At 37.6% G+C, this 19,493-nt stretch overlaps 1 protein-coding gene across 3 annotated transcripts in view; it reads left to right on the top strand.

The window, feature by feature from the left end:
- LOC126354881 (sodium-coupled monocarboxylate transporter 1) overlaps positions 1-19,493 on the top strand; it is a 481,393-nt gene that overhangs the window by 417,883 nt on the left and 44,017 nt on the right. For all 3 annotated transcript variants that reach the window (XM_050004927.1, XM_050004926.1, XM_050004925.1), the window contains 6 exons: positions 1,774-1,987; positions 4,780-4,913; positions 11,821-12,009; positions 17,604-17,761; positions 17,891-18,031; positions 18,244-18,462. In XM_050004927.1, the coding sequence (XP_049860884.1) occupies positions 1,789-1,987; positions 4,780-4,913; positions 11,821-12,009; positions 17,604-17,761; positions 17,891-18,031; positions 18,244-18,462 (1,040 nt within the window). In that variant the 5' untranslated portion in view covers positions 1,774-1,788. The remainder of the gene's footprint in view (positions 1-1,773; positions 1,988-4,779; positions 4,914-11,820; positions 12,010-17,603; positions 17,762-17,890; positions 18,032-18,243; positions 18,463-19,493) is intronic.

Raw genomic sequence — 19,493 nt, 5'->3', positions numbered from 1 at the left:
AAAACTGCAGGACGATAAAAAAATCTGAATGGCCCGGAAAGTGGCAGTTGACCCTGAATAACAAAAAGTGTGAGGTCATCCACATGAATGCTAAAAGGAACTCGTTAAACTTCCGTTACGCGAGAAATCAGTCTAATCTAAAAGCCGTAAAATCAGCTAAATACCTAGGTATTACAATTACGAATAACTTAAATTCGAAGGAACACGTAGAAAATTTTGTGGGGAAGGCTAACCAAAGACTGCGTTTTGTTGGCAGGACACTTAGAAAATTTAACAGACCTACATAGGAGGCCGCCTACACTAAGCTTGTCCGTCTTCTTTTAGAATACTGCTGCGCGGTGTGGGATCCTTACCAGATATGACTGACGGAGTACATCGAAAACGTTCAAAGAAAGGCAGCACGTTTTGTATTATCGCGAAATATGGGAGAGAGTGTCACTGAAATGATGCAGGATTTCGGCTGGAAATCGTTAAAAGAAAGTCGTTTTTCGTTGCGACGGAATCTTCACACGAAATTCCAATCACCAACTTTCTCCAACGAATCAGAAATATATAGGGAGGAACGATCACCACGATAAAATAAGGGAAATCGAATCTCGTACGAAAAGATATAGGTGTTCATTCTTTCCGCGCGCTATACGATTTTGGGATAATAGATAATTGTGAAGGTGGTTCGATGAACCCTCTGCCAGGCACTTAAATGTGATTTGCAAGTATCCATGTAGTTGTAGATGTCTCACACAGGGGCATGAGAATAAGAAAAGAAACAAAATGTTTTCTGTCGATTGTGTTACACAGCTTTGGTAAGTTTTAGAACAGACATTACGTTCCACTACAAACTCCTGTTGAAAGTATTCTTTAATAAGAGACAGTTTGGGTAAATGGCAGGAAAGAAACACAGTGTCAAAAAGTTTACTGGAACCTTCACAGGGAGTAAACATTGAATATTGTACAAAACACTTAAATGATAGCATTATCAAACTGCAAAGGTAGTTTGCAAAATTTTAGACTTAGATATGCAGATGTGCATACATACATCATATCATAAAGGAATAAGTCCATAAACAAATAAATGTGACACTTCGCATAAACTGTGCCAACGCAGCACTAATGATCTCATCTTCAGTGGATTGCTAAACTGTAATATTCTTTTTTGTGAAACAAGAAGTAATGTTGATCAATGATTGGTTGTTTTTTTTTTTCATGTATGCATTAAGGCTGTGGCACTACACAGCAGAAAAGACTTAATTTACCTTTGTACAGGAGTAAATGACTTGACCAAAAATTTTTAACCATCTCCCTGACCAGATAAAATGTTTAAGAGAAAATGAATCTTTTTTAAAGTAAAACTAAAGGAATATTTGTTAAATATCTCTGTTTATACGTTAGAAGAGTTTTATGATGCAAAAAGGGAAATAGCATTTAGATAGAATTATCCATCTTGTTAAAAAAGAAATATGCTTGCAATTTTTCTCCAAATTAAAACATGAAATTTTGTATTAACACTCAAAGAAATCTGCTGTTATATGTACAATATCTGTTTTTCCTCTAAACTTTGTATTAACTATATTCAGTTATGTAGAACATTTTTTAAATATCTAATGAAGACTGTTTTGTATCTTTTTGGATGTTTGTTGTTTTGTATGTTTGACTCATTCCACATCTCATGTTACATGCTCACAATACGAGATCTATGGAACATGAAATAAATAAATAAATAAATAAATAAATGAACCACTACAATTTTTATTATTATAATTACTCTTGTTACAGGTTTCCCTGGCCACCATGGCTGACATGTTGGTGGATTATGTGGTGTTTGTTGTGTTCATCTTGGTCTCCGTGTCTGTGCCATTGTACAGGAACCTCATGGAAGGCAAGGAACGCACTAAAGCTGCCTATGTGTTTGCTGCAGGCAGCAGTGTTTCTATGTTCGCTATGATGCTGTCAATTGCTAGAGGCATGCTCGGAGTAAAAGCCTTTCTAGGTGAGTACCTTTTCATATTTATAGCAACAAAACAAACAACTGAATTTTGTGACCATGGGTGCTTTTTAATTCAATGGAACCCATCAAAGAACCTCAGGCTGTTACTGTTTTTGTAAAAAGATACAAGAAACATCAGTCACGTTTTAGGCCAGTAGCATATATGGCTCTCAAGTAACTCTCATCAATACTAAAGATAATATGAGGGTTAAGCAATATGAGGACAGAATCCTACAACCAACTATCCAGCCCTACTGTCAACATTTCAATGATTGGTTCATTTTCCAAACTGATTATGGACAAGCGCTCTGCATGGTCCTCATGAATGACTTTCTACAGAAAGCATCAATCCAAGCATGTTCTAATGTGCATGGTGTAGCAGCACAGTATTGTTACCAAACCACAACAGCAGATTTTTGTTTCATGGAATAAAGACGTGCACTTTCATACAGGCTGCCTTCATTTTAGCTATTGTTTTGTTTTCATTTCACAGCACAGTTACATTTTTAGTCTCGTGAAGCTCATTCTTTCATTCACTACTCCCCTTAAATCTAAGTCAACACATGCTCACAGATATTCAGAAACTGTTTCCAAGTTGTTTATAACATAAATTACTTCAATGGTGCTTTAAAAAAGTGTTATTTCCATTACATACATACAAAAAGAAGACAATTGACAATATTCCACGAATTTTCCAAATAAATTGAAACTTGGTGCTGGATTCAGTTTCTAACCACATTATACTTTTTCTGTTGGCAACAAGCCCTATTCTTTTCATAGTGATCACACGGAAAGGTGGGAGTTTCACTCTGGCAGACTGAAGTTAGGTCAGCCTCTAGGGCTGAGAGATCAGCGTAGATGGCTGCCACGCAGAAGACCCGAGTTTGATTCTCAGTATTGCCAAGGATTTTTCCTTGGTGGGAGGATTGATACGGGCTACACTCAGCCACTCAGAGATTATTTGATCAAATAGTAGTTGCTCCATGGTCTGGTAAGGTTACTGTTAATATGGGATGAAACAAGTTTTCTGTTACCATTCACTGTTTATTTATATCTACAATGGCTGAGAGAGTGGTGTGATGACTACATGCACCTCTGTACAACATCTGCATGATGTTACAAGGCCAGTAGACATCCCTTGGGTCTTCACAGCTTGGATGGGGAGCTTGTTTTAGATTTAAGTTGTGAAGTAGTTCACTTAGCTCAGACAGTAATTTGTTGCCTACTCACAGTTTGTACCTTTCCAGAATGATAATTTCTACATCTACATCTACATACATACATACTCCACAGTCGACCATACGGTGCGTGGCGGAGGGTACCTCGTACCACAACTAGCATCTTCTCTCCCTGTTCCACACCCAAACAGAACAAGGGAAAAATTACTGCCTATATGCCTCTGTACGAGCCCTAATCTCTCTCATCTGATCTTTGTGGTCTTTCCGCAAAATGTAAGTTGGCGGCAGTACAATTGTACTGCAGTAAGCCTCAAATGCTGGTTCTCTAAATTTCATCAGTAGCGATTCACAAAAAGAATGCCTCCTTTCCTCTAGAGACTCCCAGCTGAGTTCGTGAAGCATTTCCGTAACACTCGCGTGATGATCAAACCTACCAGTAACAAACCTAGCAGCCCACCTCTGAATTGCTTCTATGTCCTCCATCAATCCGACCTGATGGGGATCCCAAACACTCGAGCAGTACTCAAGACTAGGTCATATTAGTGTTTTATAAGTGGTCTCCTTTACAGATGAACCACATCTTCCCAAAATTCTACCAATGAACTGAAGACGACTATCTGCCTTCCCCACAACTACCATCACATGCTTGTCCCACTTCATATCACTCTGCAATGTTACGCCCAAATATTTAATCGACGTGAATGTGTCAAGCGCTACACTACTAATGGAGTATTCAAACATTACGGGATTCTTTTTCCTATTCATCTGCATTAATTTACATTTATCTATATTTAGAGTTAGCTGCCATTCTGTACACCAATCACAAATCCTGTCCAAGTCATCCTGTATCCTCCTACAGTCATTCAATGACAACACCTTCCTGTACACCACAGCATCATCAGCCAACAGCTGCACATTGTTATACACCCTATCCAAAAGATCATTTATGTAGATAGAAAACAACAGCAGACCTACCACACTTCCATGGGTCACTCCAGATGATACCCTCACCTCTGATGAACACAGATCTTGCTTCGCAGCTGAGTGAAAGTCTTTTCATTAGAAATGTAGCATTGGTATAATGCTGTTTTCAGCACATCTCCCCAGGAAAATTTCAGTAAAGAATATTCCTTCCCCTTCACATACTCCAGCCAACTGCCTCAAGGTCAAGCACCACTGAATAAAAATGGAAACAGTCATTAATTATTAAGTCAATGCACATTTTATACCACAGAGTCAGATAAGAATTGGAACTAGTAGTTCATGAACGTAAAATTAAAAAAAAAAAAAAAAAAAAAAAAAAAAAAAAACACACACACACACACACACAGTCTTGAATACTCAATTTCAGTTGAGAATATCTCGTTTTGTACAGTTTCTTACTTGATTATTTCACAGAAACAGAGGCCTCAGAAATGTGAAAATGTGATTCTTAAAATTAAATTATTTGCTTAGGTTTTATCACACCTGTTCTGACAACTAGGATAACACTCAGATATGAGGAATATGAGTTGACTTTATTTTTTGCTGGCTTACTTGGTGTTCAATGTATTTGGTTGCCACCATCTGGTATATTTTATATGAATTTTTTGTTTGACTTTTATCTGTGCTTTTCAGGTTATCCATCTGAGCTTTATTACAGAGGAAGTGCTATGTGGGAAACACTGTATGGTATAATAGCTGCATACCCAATAGTTTGTTTTGTGTTTGTTCCTGTCTACTTTAACCTTGGGATCACATCAGTCTATCAGGTTTGTTTATTTTCTCATTTAAATTACTCATAGTGCTCATATTACTCATACTGCTCAAAAAAATAAGAATTCATCTTTTTGAGAGTTCCTCACATCTGGCACATTGTATACAATGTACCCTTCACGTCATAAAAATTGCCCATTGGCAGTCACAGCCAGAGTTGAAATCCTATACAGACACAAATGAAAAAGAGCATGTCAGATTTTTCCTTTTATGTTGCAAAAATTTTAAAGAGGAAATATTACTCCAGAGATAACAAGAGATTTGCCCTGTTAGTATTCTAGACCTATTCCAAGAAGATAATGATCTTTTCTCTGAAAATAACACATTCCTATTACCTTCAGTTGTAGGTATACAAAAATAGTCCATCTAGATTGCACTTTATTTCTTCAAATGGATAATGTGCTTCAGCAGACTGCCATCATCAGATCTGTTGTAAGACAAATAAGAAATGACACAGCATACACTTATTACTAGAAGGCAGATGTTCTCACTAATTGATGAAAGAAAAATACAGTATGTTGATATGAAAGATACATACAAAAAAACTTTAAAAAAATTATGAATGCTACCTTGAGAGACAAACCTCTCTGACCATCGACTGTGACCTCACCAACCATTTCTTTGCAAGGTAGAGTCAGTTTCCTCTATGGCTGCCAAGCAGTGTGGCATGCTTTTGTATTCATGCCATATAGTCAATAAAGTGTGTTCTAACCAGCACTGTGTCATTACTATCACCCTTATCTTATCCGCAAGTAAGATTCCATACTAGTGACCCATGACAACTGCTTAAGAACCATCTTCATGCTCATACATCTCTGCATTTGAATACTATATGTTGACAATGCAACCATTATGGAATTGACATACAATGCAGTTGTCAATGCAGGACAGCAATTTCCATTTGGAAGTGTGCAGTGTTTTACAGTTGACTCCACAATGAGCCATATTGATCAAAAGCGAGCATGACTTTCATCAATACAGTGCTACAGAAGCGCAAAATGATACTGAAAAATGTAATCCTACAGATACTTTATTAGGTGATTTTGTTACAGACTCTACTCTGAAATCAGTCCAGATAAATGCTGTGCATCAGTTGCTTGAAGAGACACATTTTTGAGTGAACTGTTGATGCATCTGCCATACCACATTCAAACTCATTTAAACCATTCACACCACAACATGTGGCCCAGCCTGCTGGACAATTTTCAGACATTCCTATGACTGGATGGTGAGTGCTCATCAGCTGTACGATTCCGGATTTTGACTTGGTCGTCGGCATGACCATTCGCTGATGACACCCTCATCAAATTATAGTGCTTAACCTAAACTGCTGTCATTTTGCCCAGATCAACTCACTGTCTGGCTGACAGTTGTTGAGAGTATCCTCGCTACATATGATATATCAAGTGACAGTGCCAAATTTGTCATGTTACTCAGTTACATCAGTGAACATGCAGATGTGATCAGTGACATTATTCTTTTGCTCCTAGTTGATAATAAACCTTTCATAATGAAATCTGCTCTTTTATGATGCCTCTCCTGGATGCCAGAGCAACAGTTCTTTATGAAAAACAGCTCCAGGACAGGACACCTTCACAAATTTTGTTGCTGGTTGTGCATATTAGTGGATTTCAAACTGACACCATACTACACGCTCTGGACCCTCTGGGTTGGCTAACTCCCATCTCAAGTTCAACTTGTGATGATTTTCCATGAATGTGAACCACTGGACTGCAAGTTAACATTGGCAGAAAGAATCTTTACTATTTTGCAACACTGACACTGTTAAATAATCCTCCAAACATAGCTTATGGCAGCCTTGCCTAGCCTTCTGCCTCATTACAGCTGAGCCAGACTGAGCTCATTTGACTCTTGCTGAATGTGACATAAACTCTCACATGGGATGGTGAGCTCCATGTGACCACAACAAACAACTCCATATCTAAAAGCCATACATTGCACACTGACATGCCTGTAAGGAGATGGATTTGCTGGTTTCACATGCAGTTTGGTGACACCTCATGTAACTGTTACTTGCCGTGTGGCTATGCTAAATTGACAGGTGGTTTGCAATAAGCACACCAGATCACAAAGGTAATTGAAGTTGCCTTATTCCATGTCATGTCAAAAAAACATCTTTCACACCACACAGTAGCAGGCTTTAAATCTTTCAATGCATTAATTAACACTGTTTCATCATTCACATGGCTTCTGACATGAGTACCTCACCTCCTGGTCTAGCTCCAGCATCAAGTGCCATTCCTGCCATACTTACTCCCAGTCATCATCTGTAACATGCTGTGGATGGAAATCAAACCCCCATAGAGATATTATACCTGAAAGACCAGGGTTTTTGCCAGTCTTCAATTTTGGTTGCCCTGCCTTTATAATCACTGATTGAGGTCAGCAGTTTGAATCAGCATTATTCAACAAACTATACAACCACTGCGGTTTTTGTCAATACTGTACCTACGCATAGCACCTGCAAAGTAATGGCATCATCCAATGCTGGCATATACTTTGATAGCTCCCCTTAAGTGCCTTCTGGGTCAATGAACCAAGACCATTTCTTGGGTACTGTTTGGAGTTTTCTCTGTGTGCAAGGCACAAGGATGACCGTGGTGTCTCCTAGGTGGAGGTCCTATACAGTAAAGCATTGCTCTACTGACAGACTTTGTGCATCAGGCATGATTGACATCAAACAGCAAATAGCACACCTTCAGGTGTCCCCTCCACAGCTGCACAACACTTTGCGGACCTTCATCCACTAGGCACTAACTGACTGTGATTTCAACATACTTCATGATGATACTGTTCGGCTGGTACTCCAGCCACCATACAAGGTTCTCAATTACAAAGTTCACAAAATTGACATCTTGCCTGATGGCAAGCCTAAGACAGTCTCAATCAATTGGCTCAAGCCAGTGTGGTCCTTACGGAACAACACTTCAATCGATGATGTACCATTTGCTCTGACCTGCAGAGTCTTGCCCACAGCTACAGAGCCAGATACCATGGATGAGGTCTTTGACGTATATCTCAGTGACTAAGAGTTTCTTTCAGTTCTACATGTCAATCTATTTGACAAATTCATGCTAGTCATGGGGGGGCATGTCATGTGACAAACCAAAACAGGATTCATTACCCATCAATTCTCATACATTTACAACCTACCTAATCACCTGCACCTGGCCACCATTTCATAGTGCCTATCATCTGAGGGTTTCCTCTGTATAACAGCCCCTAGAACACCACATCAGGACAACTCTACTCTAGTGGCTCCTGATGCTCCCTTTTCACTGGCCCAACATCGGACATCTACAGTCATTTCCTTTATGGCTACCTCCATTGCCCCCAGCCCATCTCTAGAGCTACCACTTCTGTGCCATGACATGAGAGAGGTTTTCTGTTCAGAAAGTGGGATCAGTTCACTCCATGGCTGCCAAGCATTTTGACAAGCTTTTGTATTCATGCCATATGGCAAATAGAGAGTGTTCTAATTGCACTGTGTCATTACTAGCTGTTGCTATTACCTTACTGTGGGGTAAGATTCCCAGAAGCAATACATTGTGTTGCACAAAATAGTACATGATCATGCTGTGTATAAGGACATACTAGCGGTAGCAAAATCATCTGTATTTTTCTTTCATCAATTAGTGAGCACATCTTTCTAGCAACACATGAAATAGCATGTATCCTGCGTTTATTCCTTTTTTGTCCTAAAATCAATCTGATGATGGCATTCTCCTGAAATGTGTTACTTATTTGAAGGTGAAATATGAGATCTAGGCATACAATTTTTGTATAAGCACTCCACAGTCACAGACATGCTTGCTACTGACTCCATTTGGTCTGGTATGGATGTTTTTACTTCACATCAATAGCTCACAGATGTAGTCATAGATGTCTTTTTACTTTTTAAAAAATTAAGTTTTAAAATGACAATCAGTGACATAATTTTCGGTTTTGTTTATCATTTAGGGACCACAAAATACAGGATAAATCATGGAAGCAATAAATAGACTGAGTAATATAATTTCTCTATGGTATGTTCAGATATAAAGTGTGGAAAGTACACAGTAACACAACTGTATACCAACTTAAAGGTCGCATTTTTGTGATTACGCACTTTGACTGATTGCTGCACAATATTGCACAATTTTGTTAATTGGGCTCCCTTATGCATCTTCTCTCATCTCCACATTTTCTCCATAGCCCTGACATGTTGCTTCAATAAGACGGATATACCTTTCTAGGCATGCTGCTCTGTGATATTTCAGCCAAGCTAATTTACAGAGATTTTTCTTATGATAAAATAAGTATTCACAGTAAGCTAATATTGATAGATATTTAATTTATTTGATTTCTAATCACAATAGAATATTGCATGTCTGTTTACAGCAAGACCATTTCACAGTACACATTAATGTCTCACTTGAGTCTCACTTGAGTAATTAGCACATCACTGACTTTGCCATCTCTGCAAAGAAATATTATAGCATTGCAGTTAGCAACTGGCAACTTTTCACATCCCTCTGCACCTGGTAGTTAAAACTAAAGACAACTCCGGATAAAACTGTGATAAATGCCTATCATACTACTTTCAGTTTGCTTAAGTTTCCCTTATTCCTATCACAGATCTCAAAAGTAGATGCTTTTTCTGTGTTTCTATCACACATGCACTGCATAATATTCACTCAGTTTATCAGAGACATTCTCCAGGGGAAATTAATAGGAAATTAAGAAAGTTTCCTGTACTCAGAAAGGTGATGAGTAGTAGTATTTGTAGATACAGTAGACCAAATACAGTTTTTGCAATGTTAAAACACATTGTTGGTGACAGGAATGTCTTTTGAGATCTCTGGAGAATGAGGTGGTCCAAGAGGGACAGCCATGGTTAACACTGTTGCGAAAATGTTTTGATACATAATTGCTATTTTTGCATACATTTCTGTTGCACACCACTAAACACAACACCAATAGTGCTTGCAACAGTGGACTGCTTGATTGACAGAAAACCTTCTTTTAAAAGTGCCGCATCTTATATTGTCGGCTGCTTGTATAGAGTTTTGGACTTAAAATTCTGAACGTAGCTACATTTATTTTCACAATAGTTATTGGTTGAGATAACTCATTCTGGTGGTTTTTACATTGACCTGTTAATTTCCTAGACTGTTTCCAACACTGTGTTAGAAAGAAGAAGAAAACTATTTTAATGATGTAGGGTAACCCTGACGTTTCACTCTTGACTTCTGCAAAATATATGACAAAGAAAGACTTCATGTAACTAATTAACAAAAATTTAAAAAAATGTATTTATAATGAAATACCACTGGAACTGTTTAGATTGATAAAACTGTCCGTTACCATTATTAGAACATTTTGTGTTGCACTATCTGGTTTTGTTTTCACTAGTAGGTCTACATGGACAAATACAGAGGGACTAAGTTAATCAGCTTAATTTTAGAATCACCTTAGAACTTCTCTTCTGGAGGAAAGAGTTTGACACAACTGAAGGCCAGGGCAGGGTATGGTGTTAATGAGGACACTGCACAACAACTGATAAAACAATTTGAGATACTGGTGAATCCAGGAGGAACATGGAAACTATAATTTGGTATGTAACAACACAACACAGGATAATGAACTTGTAAACACATTATAGTAAAACTCGTTTTTTAAAAATTTGGTCCATTTGAACCATATTACTGCATTTCCCACGTTGGTTGACAGTTTGGTGCTGTTTCTCAGAAACTTTACTATAAAGAATACAAGCTGCTATCAAGGAGAGGCACTGTGATGAACATTGAGTCTATCAATTAGCATTTGCTAGTAACAGTATCAACTGAGTTTGGCAAAACATAATATTTTCTGATAGATTAGTCTTTTTCTCGGCAAATGAAGATCCAGTATGAGTATACAGGTTGCAATGTGTTCGTTTTGTCCCAGAATATATCTGTACGTCATGTTGCAGTAGCAATATGTCTGTAACAGTTTGGGACTGGATATGTTCAAGTGGATTTGGAGTACTTAGAAAAGATGATAAACTTGTTGTTGGCCAATGTATATTACAAGTAATTTTATGATTGAATCGATATGACACCTATATCATATGACTGAATCTGTTTACAGCAAGACCATTTCACAGTACACATCTCAGAAATGGTGCAAAGATGATTTACAGACCTGACCTCCTGTACCATAATTCAGGCTATTGGAAATGTTTGGGTAAAAAAGAAACGAGCTATATGGATAACTGGTCTGACCTCATGCCAAAAAACTGTCACATTAGTTAGCTGGGAAGAGTTAGCAGAAAATGTATATGTAAACCAGTTCATAGACTTCTTTCCTCACAGAATATAGATAATCAATTATACTAACTGATGATAAACCACATGCTGTGGACTTAACAGAACAGAAATGTTAAGGACTGTTTGTTTGTTCTGATAATTAATCTGATTACTGCAGTAACTCATAAAAATTGACATAAATGGGATATGAACTGAATTCTTCTCTAACTCATTTGCATTCCAGACTTAGATTATGGCATTGAGCTATGATGGCATTATACTTATGACTGTGATATCAAGAAATTACTTACTGCTCTTGACTCCACCTCACATTAACAGCTATTTTACCTATTCCAGCTCTGGCCATTTTTATTCTGTCAAGTGTATCTTCATTTTGCCAGATTATTGTAAAAAATCCATAATCATAGGCCATAATCATCCTGTTCTAATGTGATTCAAGAGAAAAAAAATTCTTTTTCCAGAAACTGAAATTTATTTGATGAATAACATTGTGATTAAACATTTCCTCATAAATACTTAAAGATAAAATTAAATATCTTATATAGTTTATAGTCAGCGTACTTTGTCTTACACAGTAATTTATTATTTACAGTACCTGGATCTCAGATTTAAATCAAAGCTAGTCCGCCGCTTGGCAAGTCTGACCTATTTGATCCGTGGTGTCCTAAACATGGGAGTTACAGTGTTCACACCATGTGTTGCACTGAAAACTGTAGTGGGGATGCCATATTGGGCATCTATAATTTCTATAACAACAATCAGTGTGGTGTTCACATTATTGGTGAGTTTACAAAAAACAAATGTGTTCTGTGCATTTTTATGTAGCATGATTTAATTGCTCTGAAATTCTTAGTACAAAATTTCAATTTCTTGCTTCGAATCTAAAAGTTTTGCCTATTTAAGATTGTGATAGTTTAAAGGTGAACAAGAATAATGTTAATGACTTCTTCCACAATTCTATGATAGAAAGATTTCATATCTCAAGCTAAAAATATCATAAACCTCATTTCAATATAATACTTCAAAAACCTTAGTGGGATACAAATACTGAAAGCAGTAGAACTAGTCATTTACCATACAAGTACGATGTTGTATAGTGAACAGATCCCTATGTTTTACACCCTATCTCCTAATTTGAAGTTCTTGGTCTCCAACAACTATACTGGACTTGTGTTCAGGAGGATGGTGGTTCAAATCTTAACCCAGCTCTAGTTGACCTTCCTTCCTTCTTACCTTTCTTCTCCGACAACTAGAAGACCATTTCATATCCCACCTCCAAAATTTATCCATTCTACTGTGTTCTTACTATGGTCTTTGAATGCCATTACCGAAAAGAACATATCCTACCCCTCCCAAGTAATGCCCCATCCAGCCCCTTGTACCATCCAGACCTTGACTTGCTGACCTCTTTCATCTGCTGCATCTCCCAAAGCTCTCTCCATAAAACCCAGAAGCCAAACAACCTAGAACACTGTTATGCTTAGAATGGATTATTAGATAAAAACAACAGATGAGTTGTGTAAGTGGAGGAGCAGTATCTTTGTGCTGAAAAGAAATGCCTCTGAATTTCTTTGGAAGAACCTTGAAGCTCTTTAAATAAAACAAATGCTATTAACATTCTACATCATTTTTCTTCATGTCTGTATATTTGTTTCTCATCATTGTCACCCTGGTGATGAGCACATTTCTCCCAATGAGAGACCATTTTGTTGCTACTGCTACTGTAGAATATTTGACTTTGTTGATAGAACCACAACCTCTCCTCTGTGTGCACCCCTTCATCACTATGAAAGTGAAATCCTCAAAGATGTTCTTGATTTTGAAAACAGATGAAAATCAGAAGGGCCCATGCCAGGCTTTTGTGGAGGATGATCAATGACAGTGAACCCAAGGCATCGGATTGTTGCAGTGCTTGTGTGTGGTCTGCATTGTCCTTGCCTAAGGAGAGGATGTTCTGTGTATAGACAAACTCTTAAATTTGAAACTCGATTACAGTACTTCATTTCTCACAAATCAGCAGTTACATTACACACCACCATGTTACATGCTACAATTCGGAGCTCTCTATAGTGGCAGAGAGCTGCAGATACGTAGATATGAAGAATAAGGATGTAGAATGTTAGAAACATTTGTTTTAATTAAAAAGCTTTAATAGTTTTAAGAAAAAACATTTTTGGAAGTGTTTCTTTTCAGTGCACCTTCATACAAGTAATTCCCATAATTATAAATGTGAATAGATTAAGAATCGTCATAAGTTGCCATTAATAAGCATTACAAAAACAGCCCACAGTGGCTGTGTATGCCATTTCATGTATAATCTAAATCATTACACATCTCTGATGGATCTCATTTGTGATGTGATTTACGTCTTTGTGGCAGTGCTGGATCCTTTGTCTGCAAGGAGGATAATCAAATCAGGGTCCATACAAAGCTATTGACAGCTGTTCTTTTCTCAAACAATATGCTTGTGTTTTTGGGCAGGGACTTAGCAAATGAGGGTGAGACTAATTTGGTGGTAAGGAATTTCAGGAAGATAATCACTGGGTAGTTGGAGGGGAAGAGGGAGGCTCATGAGTGGACAAACATATGAAATAGGAGAGGAAGGTTCAATATTGGCTATTGGTTGGTTTTGATGTGAGAGGCTGGTGACAAATAGGTGTTTCCAGTGAAGGAAATTGGAGGAGGAGAGTAGGCTCTTGACCAGCAAATTATGACTGAATCTGGGGATGGGGAAGGAATCTTGGACTTGGTTAACCAATGTCTCCAACCCATTGTCCATTCCAACATCAAGGATGCAAACTGTCTCTACCCTATCCACATTCCATTAAATCTGGATTGCAATTCATCACTTCTGACATGACCTCTTTTCATAACAATAGCCCTTATGCTCATGCTCTTGCTACTAGCAAATTCCACCTCTCCCAGCATCCTATAACCTTCAACCTGCTACCTCATTCCTTATACACCTGATAAATTACATCCTGAAAGAAGGAAGGAGGAACGTAAACAGTTTAATATCCTGTTGACATCATAGTCATTAGAGATGGAAATTATATCCTAACACGTAACTACTTTTCTACATACAGCCTAGTCACCTGTGGATGCCACATATGCAATCATGAACAATTCCTTACTTGGTGTGTTCAAGGTTTTACTAAGACATACACGGACAGTTACAATCCTTCAAACCTCGTCTATAGACAGATCTCTTATATCACATCCACACATGCCCCAAATTCTCCAACTGTCCCCATGAAACAGTCGTAAAGACATCCCCCACCCAAATAACTAACCATCATCCTGTACTGGAATAAATGAACCGTATCCTTTGCCAGGAATCAGTGTCCAATCACCATGCCCAGAAATGAAATAGCCTACTCACAATCTTATCCTACACTGAAAAAGTGGTATTCCACCTCCCCCAAAATCTACTAAATGTCTTGATCTGCAATTTAGCCACCCGTATTCCATGTTGTTGTTGTTGTGGTCTTCAGTCCTGAGACTGGTTTGATGGAGCTCTCCATGCTACTCTATCCTGTGCAAGCTTCTTCATCTCCCAGTACCTACTGCAACCTACATCCTTCTGAATCTGCTTAGTGTATTCATCTCTTGGTCTCCTTCTATGATTTTTACGCTCCACACTGCCTGATTTAATTAGGCTACATTCCATTATCCTCGTTTTGCTTTTGTTGATGTTCATCTTACATCCTCCTTTCAAGACACTGTCCATTCCGTTCAACTGCTCTTCCTAGCCCTTTGCTGTCTCTGACAGAATTACTATGTCATCGGCGAACCTCCAAGTTTTTATTTCTTCTCCATGGATTTTAATACTTACTCCAAATTTTTCTTTTGTTTCCTTTACTGCTTGCTCAATATACAGATTGAATAACATTCATTCCATACCAATTGTCAAATGTGTAATACCCATCTGCATCCACTCAGTAAATCCTATTTCAGTCCTGTCACAAATATACTCCACCCTGTCTGTGGTGCAGCACCCTTAAAAACAGGTATGTGATAAATCATCTCTGACATAACTTTTGCAGAAACAAATGAACAGCCACTGCCAAATTATGGGCAAGAGCAAACTGACTATGAAGTGGTAGAGCACTCTGCTGAACTTGACATGCTCAAATTCAATGGCTGCTTTACATTTCATCCTATATGGATTCCACACTCCTACCTCACTCCCAATATCAGCTTCTCTGAATTACATACGTGGGAATTCTCTCACTGCATCTTTCGATCCTGCAATCCTAATGCACATGCATCTCTATCTCTGCCTCCCACTTCACCACATCAGTCTACACTCGCTCTGTCCTTCTCACAGTCCTCCCTCTCGCTCCAGATACACTCCACCAATTCATTGTGGGCTGCTTGTAACTTCCCCCAACCTTCATCAGGGCAAACTCTCTATGTCCCTGCTCTTCACCAGTCTCCTGTGCTCCTCCATCCCACCCTCTTTCCCTCCCTTCCTCTCTCTCTCTCTCTCTCTCTCTCTCTCTCTCTCTCTCTCTCTCTCTCTCTCTCTCTCTCTCTCTCTCTCTCTCTCTCTCAAACTGAACTTCAATGCTGTAACATTATAAAAAAACAATTGCTTATGTAGTGTGGGAATAAAGACTGCTCAGATGCTTGTGCAATTAGTATAACCTCATCTTCATGATCCCTGCAGGAGTCACCCATAGGGAACTGCAGTTATCTTTAGATTTGTGACTAGTACTGGTTCCTGATCGTTTTTAGGTAACACAATCCCCACCACAACCTGCTCCACCTGCTGAAATGAAGCATTGGCAATGTTTGTCCAATCCCCATGTACATATATGAGGTGACAGATTCCAGTAACACCTCATTGATATTGTAGACATAGGATGCTATTTTTCTGGATTTTCTAAAGTGCATAATTTTGGATTTCTGTATGCTGCCAACATTTGCATCACATTCAGATCTTATCAATACCTACTTAGATATTTCTGCAGCTTTTTGGAGACAATACTTCATTACAAATAACTTCATCATCTGAAAAATGTCTGAGGTTAGTGTTAATATAGGCTAAAACAAGTTTTCTGTTACCATTCACTGTTTATTTATATTTACAATGCAATTCAAAGGTTCAAACCCCCATCATCAGTTTGCTTTACATGTGTTAATATGACATCTGCATGTTGTGTTATAACTTTGGGGTAATCCGTGGCACAGTCTAAATGAGAAACAAAACACTATTTCACAGCATAGGCTTGGGGGGGGGGGGGGGCGCTCAAAACTAAATTTAATTGTAAACATGAAAATAAAACAACTAAAACAGAATACTTTCAATTACTTTCACATTTATATTTACAAAACTTTCCCCAGAACCATGTTCTGAAGTAGTGTTTTGTTTCTCTACTAGGCAGTGGCACAGGTTACCACAAAGTTGTAATACAACACATACATGTCATATTAACAGATGGAGGTTTATACCTTTGAAATGTATTGTGGATATAAACAAACAGTAACTGAACAGTCACAGTAAAGCCTATCTTAAAATATTTGCATATGAAGTTACTATTAATATTGGCTGCCTCATCTTTAATATACATCGTTAACAGCAAATACATTTCTCGGAGGCATGTTTGAAGCAGTTTTCATGTCTATCAATGACTATCTATCCAAAACAACATGCTGCACCCTTGCTGAAAAGTAGTCACCCATGACAATAACCTTATGTAAAACAGATCTGTATTAGTTCTGAAGCAAAGACTGTTTGAAAGCTTAGCATTGTTTTCAGTCTTGATTATGTGCCAATCAACTGCTCTAGTTAACATTTGCTTTCTTACAATTTCTAAATCTACCTACAGCTTGCGACCCACAGAGTCATTAGAATTACTAGTTTTAAACACCAGATTTTACAATCGTACTCATGATTGAGAAATTACAATATTTTTTAGTATAAATGACAGTGGCAATACTTATTTGTGCATTTAGAATGAGATAAATGCTTATCACATCATTTGGAGCTTAGTCTGTAACAATAGTTTTGAGCAATGCCTCACATTCTTGGCATCACACATTTTCAAACTTAGTATTGATACTAAATTTTATGAGCTGAATGTTTCTTTCCACACTTCCCATTGTGTGATCAGAGATTTGTGCTTTTATTTATAATTCTAAATTGGATGTATGTAATAGAATGTGGAGCTCTCTGAATACAGCAGTCATAACAAATTAATATTCTGCGACTTAACCTCAAAGATCCCTGTTCTAAGTAGTGAATGAAATGTATGTAGAAATTTTTTTGTGAAAGTCATTGGCATATGTCTGACATTTATTTGTTCTTTATTACATTGGTTTTCTGTATTGACCATTTACTTTAATACACAAAATGGTCATTTTTTTCAGGGTGGACTAAAATCCGCAATACATGTTGATATGATTCAAGGCTTGGTGACTATTGCATGCAGTGTGACTATAATAATTAAGGGAGCACTAGACGTACCAGGAGGTGTAGCAGACGTATTCAAGATACCAAGTGAACAAGGAAGATTGCAGTTTTTTGAGTAAGTTTGGATATATTCCTGCAGTATGTAATATGCATACTGTTAAAGTGAAAAATCACTGTCAAATAACAACTATAACATTGTATTTTTAAAAAATCATGGTATCTTCAAACTCATTCTCATTTACAGCTTTGATCTGGACCCTACAATCCGTGTTGCAACACTATCAGCTGTGTTTGGTCAGCTTTTCATGTCACTGTCAATATTTGGCTGCCAACAAAATTTTGTGCAAAGATATATCAGTATGGGATCTGTTCGTGAAGTTACTAAGTAAGTTCTTGAAGCAATAGAATCTTTTTAAATTTAAGATTCTTACAGTTAATGACATAAATTCATAGTATTATTGATGTGCAAATATTTTAATGAGAGTCTGACAATCATTTATGTTTCCTTAATACCACAGTTTTAATATTGTTAACAGAATAGCTTATCCTAAAGTATACCATGAATTAGTTAATAATTAAATGTTGTTTTCTTTTTAGAACACTCATGACAAACATACCTGTCATCACAGTATTGTTTAGTTTGTCTTGGGTAGTTGGCATGGTCATTTTCGCCAATTATGTTAACTGTGACCCACTCTCTTTGGGCTACATCAGCAAGATAGATGAAATAGTGCCATTCTTTGTGGAGGACAAGTTTTCCTTTTTGCCTGGATTTCTGGGACTTGTCATGGGATCTCTCTTCAATGGCGCTCTGAGGTATACTTCTATAAGTAACAACAGTGCTTTTAATTAGCAAAAGTTACACACATTTATCTTGAATTATATGCATTTCTCTCTATCCCTCAATTAGTGAGATGATTATGTTCAGATGGCAAATTATAGTAATGTGTGAGGGGGAGAGAGAGAGAGAGAGAGAGAGAGAGAGAGAGAGAGAGAGAGAGAGAGAGAGAGAGAGAGAGAGAGAGAGAGAGAGTTTTCAACAACCTGTTCAGAAGACTGCACTGATGACTGAGAGGCAAAGATTTTCCAACAAGACCCAATAATTGGCTATGTCAATTTTTAGGATGGTGGAGAAAACAGCCTTAAATATTACAGTTATAATAACAGTAAACATAGGAGGAGATATTTAAGTGCTCCATGAACATATTTCTTGAGTGAAATGTGATGGCATTGAATGTGACATGACTCTGGACAAATGAAGATTGTGCCAGACTTTCTGTTTTTAATGAGCAGATTACGACTGGCTCATAACACTTCTGTAATTCATTTCATTAACATGAACGCAACATGGAATGTTCAATCCTTTCTAAGATATTACCACAACCAACAGAAAGTGTGTACCAGTTTGTTCTCAAATTAAAATGAACAAAAAATCAGACAACACAATCAGCCAGAAGTTTCTATAAGTTATTGAATCACTAGAAAAAGATGACTTAATTGGTATTATGCTACTTACAATGGTCAGGTCCAACACTGCAGCTTCTGGATCAAAGTAACTAAGCAAGAAGTGAGGAAGATGGCATTATACTCATGATGGCTTTACAACCAGTTTCATTCTTTACAACTGTTACTAACGCTATTACACACACACACACACACACACACACACACACACACACACACACACTCACACACACAGATGTGTGGTCACTGATGTTCAACTAAACTGCATCATTATATGTATATATAATCTCATACTGTAGTTTCCTTACTTTATGATACATACAACAAAAAATTTTGTGCATCATGCAGCTGTTGTGCCCTTCAGTCTGAGAACTGGCCTGATG

This window comes from Schistocerca gregaria, chromosome 3 (genome assembly GCF_023897955.1).
Source record: "Schistocerca gregaria isolate iqSchGreg1 chromosome 3, iqSchGreg1.2, whole genome shotgun sequence".
Taxonomy (NCBI): Eukaryota; Metazoa; Arthropoda; class Insecta; order Orthoptera; family Acrididae; genus Schistocerca; species Schistocerca gregaria.
Note: the sequence above shows the minus strand (reverse complement) of the source record. Positions and strands in the feature narration are given on the sequence as shown.